At 43.7% G+C, this 20,890-nt stretch overlaps 1 protein-coding gene across 1 annotated transcript; it reads right to left on the bottom strand.

Annotated features, from left to right (window-relative positions):
• Positions 1-1,587: 1,587 nt before the first annotated feature.
• Positions 1,588-20,831, bottom strand: KLHL42 (kelch like family member 42). Its single transcript, XM_044996223.1, has 3 exons — positions 19,866-20,831; positions 7,730-7,923; positions 1,588-6,454 (listed from the first exon to the last, which is right to left on the bottom strand). Exons 1-3 carry the CDS (start codon positions 20,726-20,728, stop codon positions 6,003-6,005), a joined length of 1,509 nt encoding a protein of 502 aa, XP_044852158.1. The 5' UTR covers positions 20,729-20,831; the 3' UTR covers positions 1,588-6,002.
• Between the last annotated feature and the right edge of the window lie 59 nt (positions 20,832-20,890).

Raw genomic sequence — 20,890 nt, 5'->3', positions numbered from 1 at the left:
GAGCAGCCAGCACTGAAAGTAAGGTACATTTAAACAACCCCCAAAATTAGTTAAATTATAAAAATTCTACAATTTAAAATGTGAACATTTTGAAATGACAGTAATCCCCAGGCATATTAAGTAATGCCATTCTATATCTCACTAGTCTCCCCACTAAACTCTCCACCCCTTCAAAATACCAAGGATTCTACTACCTTTACATTGAGTAATACCGCAATTTGTAAATAGCCCTGCTGAGTTCAATAGGGCTATTTGTGAACTGAGGTCCTACTCAACGTGGGTCAAGGTGGCAAAATCTGGCTCTAAAAGACAGTTCTCCATGACAAGACCAACAAAAGCAATGTGGAATTGGTAGACTAGGACATTTTCAAAATGTGACTAGTCAAAAAAGTTAGGAAAGTTTGTATAGAGTGAACAGGAAAAAAAAATTAAACCCATTTTCTCTGAATTTTACCCAAATCCATAAATCCCTATCTGGGGATCAGCCACGACATGCAGAGTTATGGGCACCGGTTACTTTTTGGAGAAGTTATTAGGGGAAAAGTGGAGGGGGAAAAGGGAAAGGAAGAGGAAATGTAAAGATCAGTTTTATAATGGGAAGCTAATTTCAACTTTAACCCTGGAGCACCTATCAACACTCCCTAATATGTCTAGCTCTTCTTTACAAAGAGCTTGAACAAGAGAGAGGAGGGTGCACAGATCAGCTTCAGCAAGAAGAGTTGATAAGCATCAAATACATGCTGCACAGAAGGGGGCAGGCAGTTCTGGGTCCACAGAAGGACGAGTCCTGCATCAGAAATCTGACCTTGGCAATGATTTGGCAATGAGGACAGGAAAGAGCTCAGCTCTGAGCCCTGGCATGCAGTGGAAGTGAGGCATTTGGGCTTCAGAGGGAGGAAGGAAGGGAGCAACTGCATTACAATAGAAACACCTCTTCCTCCAGTTTTGTGTCAGCTAAGATGGTACATGGTCTGTTGTTCTAAATGAGAACACTAGAATAGTCAGCGTAGCTGAGGAAGGTGGGAGATCCATCAGAGGAGACAGAGAGAGATGGGTTTGTGTGTGTGTATGAACAATATAGGATCACTGGACCCAGAATGACTGGTTGGGCTCTATTCACATTCTAGCACTGTTGGAAGTGAAGGGTCCATTTTATTAATTGAAAAATATTACTTTATTACAGCCCATCTGTCACCTCTAGACACAGTGACAAATTTTTCACACACATTGAAATAGTCACAAGTTACAATTTAAAAAAAAGGAGTGAGGGGTTAGAAGAGCTCACATGTCCTTAAACTAGTGAACCTCGGAGAAGTCTGTGAGCGCTGACAAACTACAAGGAGCTGAGTGCTTTTATCTGCCACTGGAGAGCATGGGACTTGAGGGCACTCAGCATCCTGCAGAACTGGACCTTCCAAAAGGCCACAGTGCCTATTCTGCAAACGGAACAGAGTAGCTTCAGTTGAGTTGTGCTTTTTTTGACAGGCAGAGTTAACATTTAAGAAATTGTGTGTGTGTGTGTGTAATAGTTCTAGCTGCAGTAAAAAATCAAAGCATATTAAAAAATGCTGAGATTCTTATGGCTTACTTAATAAGTACTTGTTTATTGGTAACATCAACACCATCAGGAAAAAACAAAACATACACCCCATGATGCATTACAATACCAATTTTAAAGGTGGTGAAAGAACAATCTCACAAAGGCCAGACTCCTTTTCCAGCATCTTCTCCCCCTTTTGGATAAGAAACATACTTTACGCTGAAACAGGCACCGAGCGTATCAGAGAGAAAACATACAATCTGTACAGAATGTCAACATTAATTAGAATATCAGGGGGAAATGTTTCAACTCTCCCTACCTTAAGGTTTGTGTTTTGTTTCTAAAACTTACTGTGGGTGTTGGGAGCCACCCTTTGGTCATCCTTGTAAGTGCAAAATCAATCAAATCTACTACAGACACTCAAGGTTACTGCCTTCAGAAAGGAATTCTTGAGAGCTGCTTATGAACTCACCACTCCAATCTTTACCCTTAAAGACCTGCCCCAGATCATAACACCACCTACTGCGTGTACCTGCCTAGCAGGGAAGGTGGGGAGGATTCATCACTGTTTGTGACGCATCCGAACATGTAAAGAGCTGAGTGTCATTACATGCTCTGCCTTCCATTCGCTTTATGCCTCTGACACAGAACAGTCTTCTCACAGCCTCTGAATAACTGTAGTGTCATTTCTCACTAAAATGAGGATTCGATAAAAGCAACATTTGTTGCTCTGCAGCCCTCTCCTCTGCTAGGAGTCCAAAGTTAGAGAAATAAAAATGCTCTACGGGAGCTACGTATTGATGGCTCCATTGTTTCATCCTGGTTATTGGTAAGAACAGCACAGTGTGAAAGGCAGATGGCCAAGTTCTAAAGGCTGACAAACTGGTATCATGAAACTTTAGCAAAACAGACTGGACAATGGATGTGGCAAAGCAAAAACTTCAAAGAAGGGAAAATACAGACATGGAAGGTCAACTAGCAGGGCAGGGAGGGAAAGCTATGGAAATTGGCCAGGGAAATTATGTGGAAAACAAGCTTAAATATCATCCAAATCTTATTTCATACTGAAACCACAGACCATACCTGGAAAGGCAGAAACTATAGGTCTGATGATCTCTCCTTGCCTTCGTCTCAGTGATCTTTACAAGCCCTTAGAATTGTCCTCTGTTGTACAGTCAGTTTTTACTCTTTCCGGTTTTCACTATCTAGTAGAACTGGCCCATGAAGCAAAGTCAGTGCCCATGAGGAAATATGAAAGCTTGATGCCTGGGTACACAGCCTAGACATGAAGGACAAGAAGAGATACTGAGGATGGATGGCTAAAACACAAAAGGCAGGTGGGGGCAGGGGAACTGAGGTAAGCTAGAGCTGATAATGTGAAGAAAAGAAAAAGAACCACTATGTAAACAACAAAAAAACCTGACAAATGGAAAGACAAATTTGTTAAGAGATACAGAGAAGATTGTAAACACTTCTGAAGATAACTAATCTAGAGCAAGGTGGGATTCCTTGCTGCTTTCTGTCCTAACACCTCCCACAAGACAGTTTCAATAATGAAATAAATAACAATGCTAAGCATGTATGTAGTTCTTTACATGTTCGAAGTGTTTAATCAATTAAACTTCAACAATCCAGTGTTACTATCCATAGTCTGCAATTGGGGAAAACAGACACAAAGGAGCTAAGTGACCTATCCAAGGCCGCACAGTAAGTGAGGGGCAGAGCTGGGATTAAGACTCAGGAATTCCCAGTCCTGTGCTCAATTAAGTAGACCACATGGCCTCTCATTTTAGTATATTTACATAGCTGCCATTCAATGGAAGTTTAATTGTCCCTTACATTAAGACCATTTTACCCACCAAGGGAGGTAACAGATTGTCTTGCATCCCTCAACAACATTTCCATTGGCTGACTGAGAAGCAGTTTGCTGATGAGCTATGAAAAGAGCCCCTCTGCCAGTTTGCCTTGCCTAGAAGGGCTGTAGCTGCTAAACGATACCGTATGTGGAATATTAAAGTGATGGAAAGAAAAGGAGACTGGAATGGGACAGTCATTAGGATTTCTTCTCTGAGGTGTGGAGGGCCACACACCATGAGTTTCTCCCCGAAAGAAAAAATGTTTTGTGCAATGGTTATTTCAGCCTGGTTCAATACGGTCCCACAGCATTGTCACACTGTCCAGATGTTTCATTTGACGAGAACTGGGAGCTGCGGGGGGCGGTGCTTGTGGATGGTCAACGTCAGCAAAATGCCTCACGGCCTGCAATCAGATTACCTTGATGGGCCCCAGGCTTCCCACCACTGCATTAAAGCTATGCCAATTTGGTTGTATTTGAAGTAGCGATACCAATGTCTGAATACTCCCCAAAATGCATGTCATCTACTGTCTCAGCTACCACTCCCATGTGACTCACCACTGCTGGCTCATCAGACCTTAAAAATAGTCATCTGATCACAGAGTGCAGAAAGTAGGACCTGCAGAGAGAGATTTTCTTCATTTGGTATTAGAGAATGATAAAGTTGACTGTACATTAACCTAATATAGTAGGCGGCCACCGTGAAAGGAACAATCACTCCCAAGAAACAAAACAAAGCTCTTAAAACCCCAGCTTGGGTTGGAAGTCATTGGATTAATGGACACCAGATTTGAAAGTTGTCATTCGGAGATATTACTCTGGGCAGGGGGTGAATCTGGAAGCGATAGCTCTTCACAAACAATTCAGCACATAAGTCACTAAGCCACAGAATGCAGACTGACTGACTCCGCTGTGAAGAGATCTCCAATGTATATTGTTCTGATTGTGATCTGGGGTGCCTTTGGGAGATGCTAGGGAAAAATATCTAGTACTGAAGAGAACTGAAGGAAAACAAATCATCAAATAATGTGTGTAAGGGAAAGCTGTCGTGGGTTAATGGCCTCCTGCTCACATCTATCCTAAGACACTGAAACGACGTGTTCTGAAAATATAAAATAGGGATTTTATTCAGCTATTCCATTCTAGTCACCTTATTTCTACACTGGAGATTGCTTAGCCTGCTTCTACTGGTGTAACAGAGGCAGCTGCTCCTTGTGTGACACATTTTCAAAACCACGGCCACTCACATGTTTGTGCGCCCAGTTGGACTGCAAGCACAAACCTGAGTGCCTAGGCCTCCTGATTGCTGTAGTCGGACTTGCACTGGCAGTTCATGTTGCGGGCACAAAACCTGCAGGCACATATTCTCTCCAGCCAAAAAAGAAGCTTGACTTCTATGCTGACTGAACCACTGCAAGGGATAAGCTTGAATTTTCCATCATCCCCTGTCACTGAACACACAAGGATAAGTGGCCCAGTCCTGGAACCAGCAGTATCCGTGCTATGTGAGAAAGCTGTGGCGTGGGCTCTGCGCATGTAAGACTTTCATGACTGTCCTATTTCTCCCCTTTGCCTGGGGAGGAGTTGTAAATGCCACCCAAGCACATAGAGTGAACAGGCTCTTCAGAACTGTCAACTAGCGAGAGAAGAGGATCCAACTGGACTAAAGATCCCCCCAGGCAATTTGAGAGGGGCTGTGAGGAGAGGACAGCAACCCTCTTCCCCAAAAGTGACTCTTCCCAAATCCCCCCAAATTAGCACCTATGAAAAGTCAGAGGTTCATCTCTGTCTGTCCCTTCCCTATGAGGCAGAAAAGGGATTTCCATAGACCACAGGCTAGAGTAACCCATATAACACCATCTGCTGGGAAGGTGGACAAGGATTCACACAGAGATGCTCAAGTGACAGTTCAGTTACATGAGTTCACCTCTCCTCACCACACCTCTGAGCTGCTCCGCACTCCTTTTGTACAGGCGGCTGACCAACCCCAGGGTGGAGCTAGCCTGCTTAGGCTTCTGGGGCTCATGCGCGTTCTACTGCCACGTAACCTGCCCCCACAATTTGTTCCCTTGTTTCTACAATTTGATCTTAACAGCTGCGTATTTGGAGAAGCTTACTGAACACATCAAAAATAAATTTAAAAATCACTTCTCCAGCTGAGCAGACGTTCCCCATTTTGAGTTTAGTGCCCCCTGACCTGTGCTTTTTTTTAAATGTAGGGAGTAGTTCAATGCCTGTCACCAACTTACATTAAAAGAACATCCAATACCCAGGGGAGCTCTTTTAAATCTTTGTGCAAATGTGCCCAGTGCCTACATGGGTGTTTCATAAGAAACTATAGGGAGATACCAACACAGTGCTGTTGTATCTGGATTGCACACACTGCTTGGCATCATTTAAACTGAAGACAACAACAAAAAGTAAGTTTAATTGAAATTTTCAAAAATCCTGGAAACATCTCTATTAATATTGAGTTTTGCAACTTTTTTTTTTTAAACAGAACCAGTATTTTATGCATAGGCTATGTGACCATGTCCCATTCAGAAATGAAAATAATTTATTTCTTCCAAAAATGGCTGATGAAGTGAAAGGAAAAAAATGGTGTAATTACACTTCTATCATATTGGGCAAATATACAGAGCAGACCAACATGTTTTGTCCAAAGGCCGGAAAGCGTCTAAGTGACTCCCAACTGTCTGAAAATATATTATACTTAAGAAAAATCCGGTGTTCCAAACTTGTAGATGGTGTAATATCTCTGCTCATTATATAGATCCCATCATTATGGAGAGTACAAGTCAAGTTGAGACCTGATTTGGACGTGTTCTCCTTGAGGTAGAGCCATTCTCTGGTAACAGTGTTGTAAGACTGTACTGTTAACATGTCCTCACTTTGGCTGGATTTTTGGTTAGGTCCCAGTTCATGAATACAACCCCCTACCAGGTAGATGGTTTCCTCGACAGAGAGCATCTGCTGTTTGCGAATGTGGACATCACACAGCTCAAAGTTGGTCCAACAGTCAGAGATGGGACAGTACTGCAAGATGTTCATATTCCTGTCTGAAACAAAGGAGAGATGTTTATGCAAAAACCCAAACACATCAGTAGAGGTCTATGGTATGTCAATCAGTATTACAGATTGTCTATCTGTTCTTCACACTGGTTCTAAATAATCAATGCGTCTTCCAACCTGCTTGTCATGTGTTAACTTATTTACAAGGAAGTGTTGGATTGACAGTCTTTTCCTTTTTGAGACTGGAGTCTCTGATCACTTTTTTTCTTTTGTAGAGGGTAAGATTTAAACCACTTTTGGCACACTGATTACATGATCCAAGTTGTATGAAGCTGAATAATTCCTGTGTGTTAGCTTGTGTGTTTCTTTTTAATCTTTGGTCATTGACTGATACTTGAAAATTGCTCCACTTCCCCTTGCAGAAGATATTCTCAGGTCTCAGCCAATGCATTCTTTAACTGGGGGAAAGGGAGGGAAAGCAGAAAAATCCATGAAGTCCCCTAGACCTTACCATGCAGTTTAATTTGTGAAGCACCGAGACATTACAGTGAATGGTGCTGTGGAAAACTATAGTGTGGATAAATAGAGCAGAGCTAAGTATATTTGTTTTCCTCCACAGTTCTAATACAGTAGATGCAAACAGTGTTTCCTTTTTATTTCTTTCCTCATCCATGCACCACAATCACTGATCACGTCAGCAGGAATGCACACAGCTCTGCTTTTGCCATTACAAGGTACAGGAAAGCTGCACAGCAATGGGAGGCTAGAGCAGTGATGGAAGGAAGCAGGTTTCTATTTAACTGTATCACATAAAATTGATGGCTATTTCTGTTTATTTTCTTGGCAGAGCAATGGGAACACCAGCTTGTAACAGTTAAAAGGTGAACGGAAGTGTTTTTATTTTATTTTTTAAATGAAAAAGCGTGTTTGTGATCTTAGATTGCTAAGAGAATATATTACAATAAGAAAGCTATTTTAAAAGGAAACAAAAAGGTTTTAGCTGCTGAGACCTTTGTTTCATCTGCAACCACCAAACCCCTAAAAAGGAGAAGACTGATCTGCATGCCTTGAAGTGTTTTAGGATTTGCAGAGGTGCCGAACATAAGCAATTCCTTTAGAAGCCAGGCCACTTTAACGACAGGCACCCTGGTTTTAATTTTTGGCTGTCAATTATTTTCTTCCCATGTGTTTTATCTTAGGTTATTTTCTGTATTTATTTTTAGACCTTTTCACTTCATCTTTAAAGGCAGATTACATTTTGGTCTTGAACAAATTGGTTGTGGTCTTTAAAAACAATAGGGTTTAAAAGAACTGTATCTTACCTCTTGTAGTATATCCTCCAAGAACATAAATTTTGCCCTTGCATTCACAAGCTGAAAATTCTGCAAGAGGGTTTGGCATAGATGCCACAAAATTCCACCAGTCGTGCTCTGGGCTGTAACACTCCACATTGGAAAGGGATTGACCGCCAATGGCATAGAGCTTTCCGTTTACAGCCAAAAGCTTAAAATTGGACCTAGAAGACACAAATTGGAGTAATGAAATAGCTAGCATGTGAAAGAAAAAACAAAGAAAGGAAAGGACATTATTTTTACGAAGGTTCCAAGATCCCATCAACACTTCAAACTTGTACCATCAGCCAGTATATTATAGTCTGAACTGTTCTGTCTGTGTCCAAAATAGATTGTAAGCTCCTTGGGACAGGAACTGTATCCTTTATGTTTGTAGAGGGTTGAGAACACTGAGGGCATTCAGGAAAAAATAATAATGATGAGCCTTTTTAACATTTTATACTTATATTTCAGATCAATACAGTGTAAATGTAGCTGTTCAGCAGAGTAATCTGTTCTAGCTGTGTTATGTTTTTTGTGTGTGTATTCTGTTGTGAAGCACGTGTGCATTCACACACAGGCACAGGCATAGACGCTCACTTACACGCATGCACGCACACGCACACACACACACACACACAAAATCTTATTCCAGTTAGAGTTCCTGGAGTTTCATGCAAAAGTAGATTAATGCCTGAAATTGAGCACTGTCCCTGGTCTGTGATAGTGTCTCAATAACCCATAATAAATAGACATTTATTTTACTACAGGGTGAATGACACCCTGCAGAAGACAAAGAGGAATATCTCCTCTCTATATTTCTCTCTTTATTTTCACCACCACAATCACCCTGAAAGTAACACATTTTGGTATTCTTCCCTTCAGTCCAGGGCAGGGCCGCCCAGAGGGGGGGGCAAGAGGGGCAATTTGCCCCAGGCCCCGAGCCCCACAGGGGCCCCCACGAGAGTTTTTCGGGGCCCCTGGAGCGGGGTCCCTCACTCGCTCCGGGGGGGGGCCGGAAAACTCTTGCGGGGCCGGCCGCAGGAGCTTCTTTGCTCCCGGTCTTCGCCGGTGGGGGGGTCCTTCCGCTCCGGGGCAGAAGGACCCCCCGCTGGCGAATTACCGCCGAAGACGGAGCAGGACCCGCCGCCGAAGTTCAGCTCGGTCTTCGGCGGTAATTCGGCGGTGGGGGGCCCTTCCGTTCCGGGACCCGCCGCCGAAGTTCCCCGAAGACCCGCGGCGGGGGCCCCCCGCCGCCGAATTACCGCTGAACACCGGGCTGCACTTCAGCGGCGGGTCCCGCTTCGGCGGTAATTCGGAGGCGGGGGGGCTCCCGCCGCGGGTCTTCGGGGCACTTCGGTGGCGGGTCCCGGAACGGAAGGGCCCCCCGCCGCCAAAGACCCCAGGCCCCCGGAATCCTCTGGGCGGCCCTGGTCCAGGGCTAGATATTTTGACACCTTCTTCTGAAACCACACATTAATACAGGATGCTGAGCTCAATATACCAATAATCTGTTTTTGGTGTAACAGTATCAAAGTTCTATGTTTTCCCCTTCCAATTTAATCCACTGTGTCCTGTATATTTCACAGGCTGCAAAGAGTAACTTGCCGATGATTAGGGTATCACTTTGCAACTTGTGCCTCTAAAAAAAAAAAAAAGGAGAAACATTCCAAAGTTGGAAAAAAAGGGGAGATAGGAAGACACATAAAAACTGAAGCAAAGGAGCAAGATGGGAAAGAGATCCAGAACGGGATCAATGGATAATAAAATTGCTCCTTCAGCACAACTTGTTCCAAGCCAGATCCAGCAAATTTTACTCAGGCAATACTCCTAATAAATTCAATGAGTGAAATTTATCCCTGTGCACTGGACCAGCATAAGGCCAATGCAATACCCCATTCAAGCCCATAAAGGCTTTAGTGGTACGTTAGCTACGTGCTGCCCTGTGCACCAAAAGGTGAGTTCCACTCAGTGCAAGCATGAGGTTACAAGTCAGTAAGAATACCGCCTAAGTAGATATGCATGGTTTTGTCTGAACAAAATGAATGTTGTCTGGCAGCAGATTGCCCTGCAATTTTTTTGTATTAAATATATTTGGAGAAGTGTAAGGGAGAGAGGAGGGAAGTCTCCTTCCAGGTGGAATCATTTTGTTCTTGTAATCCTGAGATGGCTCTGGAAACTAAAATGCTTCTCTGAAAGAATTATTTGCTTTTGATTCTGTTTGTGCTGTCGTTTACTATTAAGTTACTCTGCACATCTCAAGTCTACAGTGATTATGTTTTCCATCTTAAAGAATCTGGACTTAAGTGGCAATAATGAGAATGAAATTAGAGCAATTACTTGCAAAAACATTTGAGTTTCAAAGAGGAGTACCTATTTTAAATGCTATAGCAGGAAGAAAAACAAATATACACATATACACTACTGGAGGTCCATAACTGAAGAACTGTAGGTTGACTATAAATACATTTTAGAAATTAAGCATATCCTTTAAAATTAGTAAAATGTTAGCAAGTCTACAGTGTGTTTGTGTGTTATGGAGAGTCAGGAGCAGAGCTCTGGTCTTATAAAATTAATTCACTTGGGCATATACAATGTCTTTCATCTGATGGCCACAAGACACTTTGCAAATGAAGAAAGCTAACATATAGAGAAGACAAATGAATAATCCAAGGTCACAGTGTCATAATGGAATAGAACTCAGGTCTTAGTCAGATTTAGCAGCTCTAATCACTAGAAAATGTGGCCCCTTGCTGCTTTAGTTGTAGGGAGATCATTAATATCACATTTGTCTGATGGCGTTTGTATAACTGGAGGCCTTGTTGCAAATCTAGGGAAGATTACTTTGTGAATGATGTATGGCACAATCTTCAACTCCTATTAGCCTAGAAGGGGTTTCTGTCAGATATTCATGTAAGTGTACAGATTACATATCTGATTTCAGCATTGGTTACCACGATGTTCAGAGCATACCCCTCTCATACGGAAAATTTACCTACAACACTAACTAAAATATTTATTTTACTCACAGGCACTGATCATACTTTGTCAACGCTTGGATCCTAACTTAATAGAGAGATTGCTTTGAACAACCACTTGCCTTTGTGTGCCAATTACAGCAATTGCTTTTATGGAAAACTAACATTAGGAAAGTATTTAATGCCTTTTTAACCTTTTTTTTTTTTAAATGTGCTTCAGCAGCTAGAAACAAGGAAAGCAAGCACCATACAACAAACCACCTTCCCAGAACCGTTAGCCAGTGTTCCATGGACCACAGTTTGGGAACCACTGATCTCAATATTGGGACAAATCCATTCCTGATGTAACTCCACTGACTTCAACGGAGTTACGCCAGGAATCATACCTCTCAAATGCCCCTCATTTGGATGTCACTCATTTTAATGCCAAGGTTACACACAGATTTGTTGCCCCCTTATTTTTATAGCTGAAAACTATTTACATCAGCGATAGAGACTCATGAAAGTGTGATTACCAGAAGAGGTGTTTACAGGAATAAATCCCACTGCATTTTAGGTTTCCTGCGTGAGTACAGTATATCCCCATTTATGCCCGAAATCCTCTTATCCAATCCCTTCCTTGCCCCCCATGTCTCTCATGCTGGGGGACAAGGAAAGGATTTGGCTAATACAGAGGTTTGAGTAATAGAGCAGAGACCCCCCCAGATAGGACTGCAAGGAGGAAGATGAGCCCTCAACTCTGGGGAAGGCCACCCTGCTGCTGAATGGCCCTCTGTGGTCCTGCTGTGATGGGAGTGATTGAGCAGGGCCATAATAGTGGCGCTGCAGAGGGCTCCCTACACTGCCACAGGGCTGGTGACACCCAATCTCTGCAGGAACAAGGAAGGCTGTGATCCGAGTGGGCAGAGCAGAATCCTGGCGAGGGTCTCTGCTCTTCCCCACACCTTGCACCTGCAGGAATCAGGTGTCACTGGCCCTCCAGCAGCACAGGAAGCCCAGTGCGGCCCCCCCTGTCATGGAAGTGAGTTAATGAGGCAGAGCAGAAATCCCCAGCCAGAACTGTGAGGAGGAATAGGACGAGCCCCCAGCTGCAGGGGAGGCCACCCTGCTACTGAATAGCTCCTATCCTCTTGATTATCCAAACTCCTGATTATCCACATAAAATCCGTGTCCCCCATGCCATTCGGATGACTGAAAGTATACTGTAGTTTGTTTGTACCCTTTATTTTGGATCGTTCTCATGTATTGCATCCCACATTGGGGCCTTGGCAGAGCAAGAGGTATGTCTGGGATGAATCTGGCCTTAAGGCTATTAGAGTAGAAGTGTTTGCAGTAATTCCTGATACCCAGGAACTGGGAGTGAAGGGACAGAAGTGGGGAAGAGAAGAAGATCTCTTCAGGAGGCAGCCTGAATATCTCCTAGTCCTCTATGGATTTCACCAGGAGCAGCTCCTCTTGTCTCCCTATGGAAGCCCTGCAGGTGGCAGCAGCTCAGGTACAGACTGCTCCCGTAAGCACTGTTCCATATGCATCTGCATGCTCTCAGGCTGGTGTTTACAAGGGCCTTTCAAACCTGGGATATTATCTACCAGGAAAAAACAAACAAACAAACAAAAACGACACACATCACTCATTTTGGAGCAAAACAACAATTAAAAATACAGCCAAGGTTGGCTCAAAAGGCAGGGATTCTAAAGGCAAAATATTTAGTAAATTTCATTTGGCAGCGTCACAAAGTAAAACGAAAAGGACTCTGTTTATCACTACACAATCCCTAAAGCTCCTTGCTGTTATCTCCCTCTCTCTTTCAGAGATAGTGTTTTTTTCTTTCTAACTCCACTGGGCCCCAAGAGCATGACTTTCCATGTGAAGTTATTTCCTCGTAACCAGGGATCCTCGTTTTCCATCATAAAAAAGCCAAAATTCTGATTTAAAAAAAACAAAAAACCAAAACTACCCCGCCCCCCAATTCCACCTTTTTCCGTGATTAAAAAGAAACTCTGAATTTCAGTTTCCCCAGACACAATATATACAGTTATCAGTTGAAGACAATGTTTTTCTGTGGTAGCCGTGTTAATCTGTATCAGCAAAAAAACTGAGGAGTCCTTGTGGCACCTTAGAGACTAACAAATTTATTTGGGCATAAGCTTTTGTGGACTAGAACCCACTTCATCAGACGTATGAAGTAAAAGATACAGGAGCAGGTATAAATACATGAAAGGATGTGGGTTGCTTTACCAAGTGTTAAATCAGTCTAACGAGATGAATCAATTAACAGCAGGATACCAAGGGAAGAGAAATAACTTTTGAAGCGGTAAGAGAGTGGCCGATTACAGACAGTTGACAAGAAGGTGTGAGTAATAGTAGGGAGAAATTAGTATTGGGGAAATTAAGTTTAGGTTTTGTAATGACCCAACCACTCCCAGTCTTTATTCAGGCCTAATCTGATGGCATCTACTTTGCAAATTAATTCCAGTTCTGCAGCTTCACATTGGAGTCTGTTTTTGAAATTTTTTTGTTGAAGAATTGCCACTTTGAGGTCTGTTATTGAGTGACCAGAGAGACTGAAGTGTTCTCCTACTGGTTTTTGAATGTTATGATTCCTGATGTCAGATTTGTTTCCATTTATTCTTTTGCATGGAGACTGTCCGGTTTGGCCAATGTACATGGCAGAGGGGCATTGCTGGCACATGATGGCATATATCACATTAGATGTGCAGGTGAAGGAGCCCCGGATGGTGTGGCTGATGTGGTTAGGTCCTATGATGGTGTCCCTTGAATAGATAAGTGGACAGAGTTGGCACTGGGGTTCCTGCGCTGGTGTTTTTGTTGTGTGGTGTGTAGTTGCTGGTGAGTATTTGCTTCAGGTTGGAAGGCTGTCTGTAGGCAACTACACACCACACAACAAAAACACGAACCCAGGAACCAAACCCTGCTACAAACCCCGGTGCCTACACACCTAACCACATCAGCCACACCATCCAGGGCTTGTTCACTTCCACATCTACCAATGTGATATATGCCATCATGTGCCAGCAATGCCCCTCTGCCATGTACATTGGCCAAACCGGACAGTCTCTATGCAAAAGTTACACCTTCTTGTCAACTGTCTAATCGGTCACTCTTACCACTTCAAAAGTTATTTCTCTTCCCTTGGTATCCTGCTGTTAATTGATTTATCTTGTTCAACTGACTTAACACTTGGTAAAGCAACCCACATCCTTTCATGTATTTATACCTGCTCCTGTATCTTTTACTTCATACATCTGATGAAGTGGGTTCTAGCCCATGAAAGCTTATGCCCAAATAAATTTGTTAGTCTCTGAGGTGCCACAAGGACTCCTTGTTTTTTTTAATGTTTTGCTGATACACAGTAGAACCTCATTTATCCGAGCCTCTGTTGTCCAGCTCTCTGTATTAACCGAACCACTAGCTGCTCGGGGCTGACAGGAACGGAGCTTTGGCAGTCAGCTGGAGACCCTCCTCCCCATCTTAAAATAAGGGATAGAAAGCTCTTTGCCAGTTCTCCTGATGATCTGACTTTTTGATTATCCGATCTGGCCCTGGTCCCAATTAGATCAGATAAACGGGGTTCCACTGGAAATTTAAAGCACATTCAAAAACTAACCACAAGAGGGGGAGGTTGTGCACACTGAATAAGTGACACTGATACTTTCAGTAAAATGTAATTCATGTATGTCTTTATTGTTTCAATAAATATAAAAACTAAAAATTGTCTGAAAAAAGGCAATTCTGAGTTTTTCTGTGGCAAATGGATTACTAGGATCCCTGCTCATAACACTCAAACCAGTTTTATAAAGATTATGTTTCAGTACAACAGTGCTTGTTGAACAACGTAACCACAGAGGTAGTAGGTATGATCTAGTGGACAGGGCCCGGCCCCGGACGAGCTCTCAAGAGACCTGGGTTAAACTCAGCCACAAACTTCCTGCATGACACTTAGCAAGCCCTTAATCTGCCTTGTGCGTCAGTTCCCCATCTGTAAAATGGGGATAACACTGGTCTACCAGACACGGGTTTTTCTCTTCTCAACAACACTTATTACTGATTGCGAGGCACTTTGTTACTATGGGGATGAGATGCATAAGTAGCTGGCTAGATCATGGCTATAAACTGGATTGGAATTACTAGTAAATAATCTTTAGGACCTGATTATAAAATCCAGGACATTTTTAAGGGTAGGGAAATCTTTTTATTAGTAGCCACTCAGCACAATGAATTACCTTACTCCTAAACTTACTTCTTTTGGCCATGAAGTATTTCAGTTCACTTGGGACCAAATGCAGGGCCCATCAAAAAGTCAACCAGAGTCAAACCACCAACTTCAGTGGGTCCAGGAACCCTGCCTCAGCGTATGCAATATTGATCCATGGAATATTATAGTACCAATTGAGCCAAGCTCCCTTCAACAGAGGAACATGTGACTGTCCTTCCTTGGAAGCATGCTGAGCAAATGGCCTGTTTATTTGACTAAGACTCCACACACTACTCCTGGGGGGGATTCTGCATCACTGCACATGTGCAGAATTCATGTCCCCCCTCAGATTTCTTTGCTTCCCCACAGAAAAATTACTTCTGACAGGAAAGCTCAGCAACTGCAAGAGCAGTCATGCGCCCCTCCCAGGCAGCACAGGCTGGTTGGCTCGGAGCAGCCGGTAGAGATGTAAATCACCACCGGGAGGGTGGGGCTAGGCAGTCATGCAAGAGAGAAAGAGGGAGAGAGAGACACTCTGTCCCTCTCGCTCGCAATTGCAGCACGCTCAGCGTAGAGGGGCAGAGCTTCAGGGTGTTTCTGAGGAGGCAGGCATGGGGCAGGCTCTGTCCCCTCAGGCAGAGCAGAATGTAGCAGCCTGCCTGCTTAGTGAATTGTTCCTATTGTCTTTATGAATTCCTCCAGAGGTATAAAACAGGTGTACAATTTTAAGGCTCCTTCACATTGCCAGAGCGGTGTAAAGGACAGTATGGCCTTATAAATGTTTATGGTGCTTTTGTGATTAGAATTGATCTAAATTTTTGGACTGAAAACATTTCCTATCAAAATGTGTCCATGAACTGTTTGTTACTGACATTTCTGGAGATGGTCAGTAGCCATTACAAATTGTGAGTTTGATTCCCCAGCCCTCACTTTCTCTTCAGTTGCCTATGATGCAACACTGAGCACATGGCTGCATATATTTGTTGACTAATAACTAGAAATAAAGGGTCAAACCTAGCTACGTTACTATTAAGCAGGGCTTTGGAGCAGAGCCCGGAGCTGGAGCAGCTCCAGAGCAGTGGAGCTTCAGGTTTTTGCCTGGAGCTGGAGCGGAGCCGGAGCACAGCTCCAAAGCCCTGCTATTAAGCAAGGGGGTTTGGGGATTTTCTGCAATGCTCCCCACTCCCATTCTTCACCCATTGTATAAGATTACCGAAATAATTGAAACCAGAGTGATTATACTCTATTATTTTGACAAATAAAATATGCAGAATTTTAAAAGACTGTGCAGAATTTTTACTTTTTTTGGCACAGAATTCCCCCAGGAGTAACACACTAAAAATATAATGTACAATGAACCATGCTCTTATTGCAGCATCCCTCTGTGTAGCATAAATGCCATGAAGTTCTAGGACAGCTTTGGCTGAGGCAGCGTCTTCACCTTTGTTATACAGCCCTCTGTTTAGAGGTGGGACTGTTCACCTGCTATTCCATTCTGACGCATGGCATACATCTTCAGACATGTGATTAAAAAGACAAGCGTACGGGGGATGTTGTAAAGTACACGAGACTTTAAAACCACAAGCCCGATCTACTCTATGCAGGCATTAAAGACCCCAAGCATGTTTCGTAAAAACAGACCTTTGAAAGAGTCCCTTTGGCAAAAATTCCCCCCGACTGTTTGGTCTGAGTGTTGCGTGTTCATTGGCTGCCACTATATACCCAAGAGGCAGAAGCACTTCTGTAGAATTGTCTCAGGTTGACGAGAATCCAGGATCTCAAGAGAAGAGAGACTACTGCAGGGATTATGATCTGCTGGATTACTCTTGTCTTCAATTCTCCACAGCTAGCGGCAAGGCATCCTCAGGGAAGGGCCCACATGTTGACAGTCCTAAGATGTGGTCTTAGTTTGCATGCCAAACACATTGTATTTTCAGCAAGGCCCTTGCCAGATTTCAATGCAAAAGTTGGATGGTGTATAGCGAATGAGACCGGGCCCTCTGGAATAGGAAGAATGGTCTTGTGGTTAAGAACCTGATGAGACCTTGGAGATCTGGGATTTATTCCTGATTCTGCCACTGATTTCTTTTGTAATCTTGATCAAGTCACTTAAATCTATGTACTCCAGTTCCACATTTGTAAAATAACTCCCCATTACTCACAGGGTTATTGTAAGGATAATGTCTCTGATGCTTCATTGATTAATGCTTATAAAATGCTAAAATACTATGGCACTAAATCCCATAAAAAACCCAAGCAAGCAAGCTAAAAAGAGAGAAGAGTCAGGCTTTCAAAAGCTGGTTGGCTTGATTCATAACTAGGATGGGAGCTTCTGAGGTGGGACAGTGGATTCACTGTTGGTCCTTTTATGCTGTAATACCTATACTTTCTTGTTTGTTTTATTGATATAAAATGTTCAAGTGTTTGGCCTTTGTCATCATAAAATATAAGCAATCAATCAATGCATTCAGATTAGAGTAGGATTGCTCCTGCAGAACTTGATAAGAGAATAGAGCTAAGATTTTTTTTTTAAAAGGTGCCTAAAGTTAGATGCTTAAATCCATTCTTAGGCACCTAAATAAGTGGCCTAAAGTCACAGGGTGCTGGGCACTTTTGAAAGTAAGGGCACTTATTTAGGAGCCTAAAGATGGGTTTAGGATCCTAACTTCAAGCACCCTTTAAAAAAAAAAAAAATCTTGGCCTACATTTTTATCTAGTGTCATTTCTCTCATGGAGCAAAAAAAAAAAAAAAAAAAAAAAAGGTTAATATTAAGATATCACCATTTCTTTTAAAGTCTCAGGAAATGCATACTTTAGAGTCCCTATGGCAATATTAACTCAGGCATGTTGCACATCCTTTATAGTTTGTGATATACATTAAACACGAGAGTAAATTACAGGTAAACTCTGACTATGCACATAACTCAGGGAACATCTGAAATTTTATCATAATATCAATTTCACAAAGTAATTTGCGATAACTCAAATTTTAGATAATCAGATTGTCAAGTTTACCTGTATTATCTAATACAACAAACAAGGAAAATGGGAAGAGAAAATACGCTACATATATGCAACATGTCCAACTTGCTGCTGCTGCACGAACCTTTAATTTTGTATTTCCTGACTTTTTAAACATTTTAATTTGCACAGGCTTAATGTTTCTGCACTTAGGTGTTTTAAATAGGAAAAAGAAAGAAAGATATAGCACCAATGCATGCTTCTCAGAGGCAAACTTGTTACTTGTAAATACTTAGAAGACTAGGGATCAACTTCTCTCTAGGTCAAGAGGATAAGGGGTTAGTCTTGGGATTAGTTTCCCACTCAAACAGGCAGAGGAAAGAGAAAAAGGGATGCCTGCAGGACCTGATCCAGGCAGTGGTGGTGGAAATTAGGGGTGCTAACGCACTGGCTGGCTTGATGCACTTAAACACCAAATACATGGTTTCTATGATCAGCACCCCCACTATAAAAATTGTCCCAGCACCCCTGGATCCACATAAGCATGAATGTTATATCCAATAGCAATATGAGGACAATAAATACATTAAATCATTTCAGATACAATTAATTAAAAAAGGGTGGTGGGAGGAGAGCTGGTCAGGAGTGGGAAGGTACAGGTGAAAAAAAACACTAAAAGATCTTGTTTTGAAAAGCACACACTTGTAGTGCAGCAGAAGCATGGGATATAGTAAATCTCTCCTGTCATGCTCATCTTACAACTAAAGGCTCCAATCCTGCAATTTGATCAATGTAGGATCCATGCTCAGGTATTGACTTCAATAGGACACTGCATGGGTTGACCCCTATGCCTACGCAGAATTCCACTGAAGTCAAGTGTTCTGCACCTACACAGAAGTCTAACTGCAAAGATGAGAATGCAGAATCAGGGCCTATTAAAATCTTCTAGTTTTCAAATACTCAATGAGAACTATTTACATGCCAAATTTTAGAGTTCAGCTGTTTTTGCTGTAAACTTTATTTTTTTTTAAAAAAGAATGTTGAGAATGTAGAGAATGCATGTATTCATTAAATATATTCCATTTTATAATAAGAATTTAAAAAAGAAAACCCAAACTTTCCCTTAGTTTTGTCTAGTCTTGCAGCTTTAACAACTTGTAAAATAGTGTAATTGCATAATTCTATTGGTGAGCCTATGAAGCATGCACTAGCTGGAAACATAATACAAGCTGTGCAACATTTACCTTTTTTCTAATTGTTATTATCAATTACTTTATGAAAAATCAATAAAAAACTAATCACAAAAAATACTGAGTTACATGGGCCACTTCCACTGACAATTATAATACAATTATGGTCTACTTCATCAGCTTTTAAAAACAATGTAAGAAGCAGGAAGAGGGGGTTGATGATGGAAGGAACCAATTTCAGGGCAAACATTTTCCTCAGGTATACTAAACGATAAGCTCTCTGGGGCAGGGACTGTGGTTTTATAGCACGTGTGTACAGTGCCTAGCACAATGTCTAACTGCCACGATACAAATAGTAATCTGTTTGGTGGATCTGGACTCAGACGTTCTGCACTCCATACATGCATGCCATTGATGCCAACAGGATTCTATGCGTATAAGACCACATTACTGAGCCAAAATGCACCATACAGAGACTGGGAGGAGACTTTTGTCTTCATTATTTTACCAAGAATTTCTGTTTTAAATGAAGACAGACATTTAGAGACTACAAAGCCTACTGGACCCTAGAGGCCTGATTCATCACCTCCCTGCTCCTTGGATACTATCATTAACACCAGCAAAAAGGAAGAGAAGGGGAGAGTCAAGCACTGCTTGAGCTGATGGAGTTGACTCCACAAGACGCAGGGCAGTGGTGAATCAGGCCCTGCATCTTGTATAGGTATTGACTAAACCCAGACTCAATAGGATATATCTTGTTAATTCACCATGTGGGGGTTTACCTCTTTTGGTTCATTGAAGCCATCTGACTCCATTCATTTATGCAGGGGTTATAGCAGTGGGCAGCCGATATCTCTTGACTGGTGATCCTATAGCCCCCGATGACAAACAGGTAGTTGTCCAGCATCGCCGACCCGTAGCCTCGGACGTTCATGAGATCCAGGGGCAGGTTGTTGGCCAAGGGCAGCCACCTCTGGGCCACCTCATCGTACCTCAGCATGGACCAAGGGGCTTCCTCCTGCAGATGGCGGCGCGGGGCCAGGCCCAGAGAGGAGGCACCCATGAAGTCTCCAATAGCCAGGAGGGTGGCGGTGCCCTTCATCCGCCTCTCCATCAGCTGCTGCCGGAGGGCGCCGGGCAGGAGGAGATGGGGACGGGCCTCAGGTCTCCGCAGCACCTGATGGTAATGGGCAGCCATGAAGTCCAGGCAGGCATCCTGCAGGTCCTGGAGGCCATAGACCTGGGCTAGGCGGTGCAGCTCCAGGCAGTTGCCCAGCCTCACCTGGGAGAGGAGCAGGCGCAGCAGGGGGGTGACCTGCAGGTAGGAGGCGGCCTCGATCAGCTCCTCCAGCAGAGGGGGCTCCTGCTCCCCGCCCTCCTCCTGCTCCAGCCGGGCCAGGCCCGAGGTGTTGATAAAGTCCAGCACCAGCTCCAGCCCCAGGGCGCTGAGCCCCCCGCGCAGCTGCTGCTCCTCCTGCCCCTGCCCCGCCTCCCGCATGCCCGAGCGGAACAGGGCGCGGAAATAGTCGCTCTGCTCGATCAGTTTCCTCTTGCAGACCGGGTAGCACCTGTCCCCCAGCCGGATCCGCACCACCTCCTCCCCGCCCGCCCCGGCCTCCCCCGCCGGCGGCTCCGCGCGGGACATGGCCCGCTCCGGCCCCGGGCTCCACCTCCGGCCTGGCCCGGCCTTGCCCGCTGCCGGGGTGGGAGGGGAGCGCACGCCGGGAGACGCAGCCGCTGCAGGGGCGGGGGGATGGTTCCTCGGGCGGCGGCCTCAGCCCCTGGCCCGGCCGCGCCCTGCAGCGCG

Source organism: Mauremys mutica, chromosome 1 (assembly GCF_020497125.1).
Source record: "Mauremys mutica isolate MM-2020 ecotype Southern chromosome 1, ASM2049712v1, whole genome shotgun sequence".
NCBI classification, from domain to species: domain Eukaryota; kingdom Metazoa; phylum Chordata; order Testudines; family Geoemydidae; genus Mauremys; species Mauremys mutica.
This window is presented reverse-complemented; position numbering and strand designations above follow the sequence as displayed.

Coding starts and splice junctions, on each gene's coding strand:
- KLHL42 (XM_044996223.1), bottom strand. CDS start 20,728: ATGTCCCGCGCGGAGCCGCCGGCGGGGGAGGCCGGGGCGGGCGGGGAG. Junction 7,924..19,865: donor GCTTCAATGAACCAAAAGAG/GTAAACCCCCAC, acceptor TGTGTCTTCTAG/GTCCAATTTTAAGCTTTTGG. Junction 6,455..7,729: donor TGGAGGATATACTACAAGAG/GTAAGATACAGT, acceptor CCTTTGTTTCAG/ACAGGAATATGAACATCTTG.